This window comes from Typha angustifolia, chromosome 11, assembly GCF_048772165.1.
Source record: "Typha angustifolia cultivar Huaian chromosome 11, ASM4877216v1, whole genome shotgun sequence".
NCBI lineage: Eukaryota > Viridiplantae > Streptophyta > Magnoliopsida > Poales > Typhaceae > Typha > Typha angustifolia.
This window is the reverse complement of record NC_133249.1, coordinates 4,790,791-4,796,872: the sequence shown is the minus strand read 5'-3', so window position 1 is coordinate 4,796,872 and position 6,082 is coordinate 4,790,791. Positions and strand designations below refer to the sequence as shown.

Below are 6,082 nucleotides of genomic sequence, written 5' to 3'. Positions count from 1 at the left end.
TATGACATTCCTGATTTCCTCTTGAATGTTATCCACGACACTATTAGCAATTACGCACAGTTAGAAGCTAACAGAGCTGGATAAGTAACGGTCAAGCAATGCTTCAGTTTTAGCAAATTTTATTTTATTTTTTTCTCGTCTGACACGAGTTACTTATTTGGTCCACTTTCATGGGTTATTTTTATTTTTTGTTGAGATTTTCCACTGTAAACTACTTTCGTAAATAACATGCATTTCATTTCTGTATACTACTCGTATAAAATGAAGCCTTGCATTGTTGGTCAAGAAAATTTTCAATGAATACTACTACGTTGATGATTGCAACTTAAGAAAATGACAGCATAATGCTAGTTCGAGTTAACTAATTGCAGATTTCTTTTGGCATTCCTGGGGTTACTAGGATCTCTGTGATATGTTTAACATCGTAACATCGTAGAATTGCTCCTGATAGTTTAAATTAGGGTGTCTTCAGTTCAGTTGATCGGAAATGAAACTCTAGAGAGAGAAGAAAATGGTCATCTCGAATTAAAACAAGTTAAAATTAGGGAAATTGGACGGTGTTGAGTGGGTCTAGGAGAGTGATTTAACTTTCAGAAAAAAAGGGTGAATCCCTTTTCTTTCGTATCTCTCAGCAACCAAAGATGCAGTTATTGTAACAAGTTTATATTATTCATATAAGGGTCTCTCTAGAGCTGGTAAAAACAAAACCATTGCAGGCTTTTAATATTAGAGATCTCCATTCTGTCCGTGCTTTCCTTGGAATGGAATTCAAAAACTCATCTGATTTGAGGATTTCCAAACAGAGCGTAAATTGTTTGATAATGAGTTTTTAAATTAAATTTTTTTTTAAAAAAAAAAGAGAAAAAGATAGAAGGCTTTTTTTCCTTCTCATTGGACGATGAAGTGAGAAGTAGTAGTAGTAATAAAAGGGCAGGGTTGTTTCGGGTTAGCCATTTCCTTTCTCCTCCTCTTGAAAAGAAGAGAGGAAGAGGGAAGTAAGATGGACGACTACGCGAGGGAGATGATGGACCTCAAAACCCTCGTTACTCAATCCCTCGAGAAGAAAGGCGTCCTCGCCAAGATTAGGGTATCCCCCTTTCCTCTCCCCCCCTGTACTGAGCTAGGGTTTTAAATCTTCTTTGATCTCTTCTCCGACCGACGTTTGTCGATTTCATCTCAGATCTGTCTCTTACGATCTTGAGCTCAATTTATCCTAGAAATTTGAAATGGTGGACTTGGGGATGGAGTTTGTTTTACTTCGTGGGATTTTGAATAAATACACCTAGTTTGTTTTCCTGGTTGGTGCTTTTCTTATGTTGCTGCATCAAGCAGATGCACCTCATGGACGATTTTTTTAGGAGTTTGTGTGAATTTTAAGTTTTGACATCTTGTAGGCTGAGCTTAGAGCAAGTCTATTTGAGGCCATAGAAGACGAGGACCGGGTTGTTGGAAACGAAGAGGGATCAGCTCCTGCATTACTTGGTAACTGCAACGATCGCGCCAAGCAATTGCATGCCTCTCCTTCAGGTTTGTTTTGTATCTTCTTTAACGCGTCTAATTAACTATTGTGAATCTCTTTATGTGCTTCAGTGTTGGCTTTCCTTCTTTCATACATTCAGCAATGTCTGGTTGTTATTGGTGCGGAAAGTCTTCCTATCGATGTTTTAGAAGCTGCTCACATTTTTCTAGAGATTAAGATACCAGAGTTTCATGTGCAGTAGGCAAGTACTTGTGTGTCCACATAAGCATTTCATCTTGTTGGTCCACATATGCAACCCATTTCTGTCTTTGAGAGAGCTTGTCATTCAATTGTAGGAGGAGAATATAGCTGAAATAGATATGCAAGGACATAAGAGACCAACAATATAATGCAACCACATAAGAGACCAACAATGTATGTGGCTTCTTGATTCACAAATAACATATAAGTTGCTCACTTGCTCATCAGCTCTTTATGCTTGTGATGTTGATAAAAGGAAACTGAGTTGGTTACTATAGATATTTTCAATATAAACCAGCCGTTCTTTGAATTAGTAGTCCTAAATAGGTTGCACTCTGTACCTCGGCAAGCTTTGACATGTATATACATTTGGTCAAGTTTCTTAATGTTTTATATCGTGCTTGTTATCATGACTTGCTGAGGAGGACTAGGAAGTAGTATAGCTAAAGTCTACTCTGTTCCCTTGTGAGGCAAGTAATGTGTTTATGAGAACAATGGAAAATCACTTTGGATTGTCTGTCTTCAACTTCCAGCTTTTGCTGAATACTATGACACGGAGATCGCATTTTTGTGTATTTTGTTCCCATGGTGTCATGGTCTTTTACTTGAGTCTTTTTTCACTATGTCTTGATCATATATGATGAAGTATTCATCATCGGTTTAACTAATCTTTGGTTGGTCTGTAACATGCACACACTTACATTTGAAAATCCACAATTTTCTGTTGTAGATTTTATGGTATTTTGGGAGAATAACCTTGAAATGTTTCATCTATATGTTTTTGTCAATGAGAAGTAATTCAAAATTTTACTTAGTATGTGTAGTCCCCTATTCAATGTTGCTGAGTAGCTATTCCTTACAGGAAGGCTACTGACAGCACTAATATGTGAGTACTTGGAATGGGCTCAGCTAGGTCACACGCTCAAAGTTTATTTGCCCGAGTGTAATTTGGTAATCATATAATCTCTCTACTTTTCCAGTGGTGCTAGTTTACGGCGTTTAGCTACATAGAGAAAGATAATAATTAGTTCCTTTTTTCCCATGGCAATCTGGAATTCAGCCAAAGGACTTCTGGAAAAATGAATTAAGGGATTTTAGTAGCAAAGATGTAACTGACATGAACAGGACCGGTGAAAGTGGTCCAATGCTTCTTGACGTTCTTGAAGGATACTTGAAATATGAGGTTCGAATTCTGCACTTATTTTAACTGCTTTAGTTTTGAGGCATGGTGCAGAAATTTATGAGGCTGGCAAGCAGTTTTCAAGCAATTATATATATTAAAATAGGTAAACCACTGAGAATATGATTATCATAGCTTTGTGCCAGTAGTTAATATTGTTGAAATAGTGATCCTCTGATATGTTCTTCCTTTTTGCAGGTCATACACTATCTACCTTTGTTTGACTTTCTGGATCAGATTTTCTAAAAAAAAAATCGAAGATTAGGGAAACAACTTTAGTTTCTATTGCAAATTATGTATGGTTTACATCTTAGATAAATCCCATCTACATACATAATTTCCGCTGTCCTTAATCAAGTGGAAGCTCCTAATATACTGTAAGTTGTTGTTGCTTGACGAGCTCATTCACCCAATATTTCTTACATCACTACTTCGTGACTTTATCCTCATATTCAAAATAAGGTTAATCTTGTTTGATAAATGAAATTCTTGTCTAGAACTGCGATATGCTGGTCTTCTTTTTTCTATCTTTTAATATGAATCTTGTTAAACAGAATTTGTCTCAAACAAGGATGGCAGGAAGGAGAGCAATAAATTCAGAAACTGAGTCACTGCCGAATATGGAATCAAGGAATGTCAGAAGGCCATCATCTTCATCTGCTGTTGGAGGATTGCCTCCTTTGGGAAGGTAATTGCTTATTGCCTCCATTTGTATTGTCACTAAATTTTGGGATAATTTACTTCTAAAATACTTTGTTCTTGTATATCTTAGGCCGACTGCTGTTGCACAGTCATCAGGTAATTGATCAATTGCCGTTTCTTGCTAGAGTTTTCTTCTACTGGCCCATTGTTTAAACCTTTTGGCATTCAGATCGAAGATTAGGTTCTTCACTACCTACTATTTGCAAGGATGATTATAACTGGAGGTATGATGCTGATGAGATCTCTGAAGATGTAATTCGAGCTTCAAATGCTTTAGAAAACATTCAGTTGGACAAAAGAGCTCGGAATTTAACATCTTGGAGGTAATTTGACAGCTTTTTTCTTCCCTTTACTTTTTCCATTTCTACATGTGTACAATATCATGCATTTTAAATTTGGTGGCACATACAAACCTATATACTGACAAAATGCGAATGTAGATTAATTTAGACCTTATCCATTCAATATTTCTTTGATGATACTTATGGGATTGCTATGTAATTAAAGTCCCTCCTTTAAAAAAATGCTTCATGATTTCTGCAGGCGTGCTGGTGATGGCATCATGGAGGATGATGCCAGCAGGGGTCATCGTTAATGTAAATTTTCTGTTGCAGTTTTAGCTGTTCCATTTCTGAGCTACAATATTAGAATGTGTTGAGCAGTACTGTAACTTGTAAGGTGGTAGTTTGTGCTGTTGTTCTTACATTTACATCTCAAAGTCCAAATGGCTGCCTAGATATGGTATGTTGCATCCTGAAGCTAATTTGTGCTGTTGATCACAAGTTAGGAGATTCTGACGCTTTCATTTATTTGTTATCATTGTAATCTCTATTGTATGTAACATTTTGTATAGTTGTATTGCTGCAAAATGTTATAGTTTCACAATGGTATTTAGCTGCACTTTGATTAACAAGGCCACAAACTTTTTGCTGTATGCATCTTTATTACTTATTGGCCTCGGGTGTTGTCTCTCAATTTAACAGGTTTGATGCATTATATCCTCTTATATGAACTTGGTTCACCTACGTCTTAGAACTTGAAAACAGGGCATGCATGTTTTGATTGGCAAGTGACTTTACATTGCCGTTTATAATTCTACTGTTCAGTTTTACCTTTTTGCTGGATGACTTGCCTTCTTTGGCCTATGAAAAGATGAATAGCATTTCTACAAAAGATCTTACTGTTTGATTGAGCATTATTTTTTTCTTCTCAATGTTGATATTTCTGTAAGCTCGTATAGGATCACTTATGGTTGACTATGCTTTAGGAGTTTTGGATAGAATAATCTGAGACTTTCTATCATTATCCATTGTGTCTCAAGATTGTGGTGGTTATATTTGTTAGACAGTTGCCAAGTTGGTTGCTCCTCGAGTTGCAATTTATTTCTTTTTGTTATCCGTTACTATATTCAGGTTTACAATTTATGATTGTGTGGGACTGGCTGTTTATTAATGCAATTTATTCATGACCCAACCATTGCATTAGAGATTTAAATCTTTTCTGACATACTGCTAGACTTTTGCTGCTTCCTATATCTGATAGATTCTTACTACTCACTACTTATACAGTGAACTGTTCCAAGAAGTTGCCCCTCCACGAAACTTGGTGCAACTTAATTAATTTGTTCTAATGAATGGTTTGATTAATGCCTGAAACTTTCTTAATTTAAGTTTTTGGAAATGATGGTTCTATTTAGGGTCAGAATGAGTGTTCCTTGTTTAGTCAATGTTAATGAATTCTATTATTGAAGAAACTCTGTAAAATTGCAGCACTTAAAACCCATAAAAAGAACACCTCTACTTCATTCCTTAAATCCAATCTTTGGAACCTTAATAAAACTCTAAAATTCAAGACCTTAACCTAAAATCTTGAAACCTAATCTTCACCGCACTCCACCAAAAACAGAGATAGTTCAATGTAAGTTCACCTTTGAGATATAGTTCACTGTAAGTTTACTAGCCGAGTAAAAGCTCGATTACTTTTGAGGATTTCTCATTTATTTGCCAATTATAAGTTTAGTGTAATCCTTCTTACCTTATGCATTCTATCAATCTTAATATAATTCAATATTAATATAATTGAAATTAATACCTTTTATTTCTAAACAACAAAAGAAAAAGAAGATAGTGCATAATTACACGGATCTTTGAATTGCTCATTTTTATATAGGCTTTATTGTGTATTTTTCATGTCATATTTTACTTTTTCTATAACGTAAAACATCTTAAACATTACTTCTGTTAGTTGTTTATTTGATTTTTTACATCAAAAAAAAAATTAAGCAGTCATTTTACATACTTTAAAGAGTGTTTAACCCTTATTATAGATAGATTGAAAAAAGAATAAGTTAATGGTCATTTAATTGTTTTCGTATATATATATATATATATATTTGAAGTCCACAATGCTCTCCAATACTAGGTCTCCTAAGGGAAACAGGCGTTAATTATTAATTACTACATTCTCTTTTTAAGGGTTAA

At 35.1% G+C, this 6,082-nt stretch overlaps 1 protein-coding gene across 1 annotated transcript; it reads left to right on the top strand.

Moving 5' to 3' along the window:
* The first annotated feature begins 929 nt into the window (after positions 1 to 929).
* Positions 930 to 4,546, top strand: LOC140770698 (protein TONNEAU 1a-like). Its single transcript, XM_073111955.1, has 8 exons — positions 930 to 1,087; positions 1,395 to 1,527; positions 2,583 to 2,671; positions 2,781 to 2,903; positions 3,455 to 3,588; positions 3,673 to 3,698; positions 3,772 to 3,925; positions 4,146 to 4,546. Exons 1-8 carry the CDS (start codon positions 1,001 to 1,003, stop codon positions 4,195 to 4,197), a joined length of 798 nt encoding a protein of 265 aa, XP_072968056.1. The 5' UTR covers positions 930 to 1,000; the 3' UTR covers positions 4,198 to 4,546.
* The last annotated feature ends 1,536 nt before the right edge of the window (positions 4,547 to 6,082 follow it).

Bases quoted from the DNA above. Each gene is read 5' to 3' on its own strand.
- LOC140770698 (XM_073111955.1), top strand. From the start codon at position 1,001: ATGGACGACTACGCGAGGGAGATGATGGACCTCAAAACCCTCGTTACT. The intron at 1,088-1,394 runs GTATCCCCCTTT...GACATCTTGTAG, and splicing joins GCGTCCTCGCCAAGATTAGG to GCTGAGCTTAGAGCAAGTCT. The intron at 2,672-2,780 runs GTAATCATATAA...TCTGGAATTCAG, and splicing joins ATTTGCCCGAGTGTAATTTG to CCAAAGGACTTCTGGAAAAA.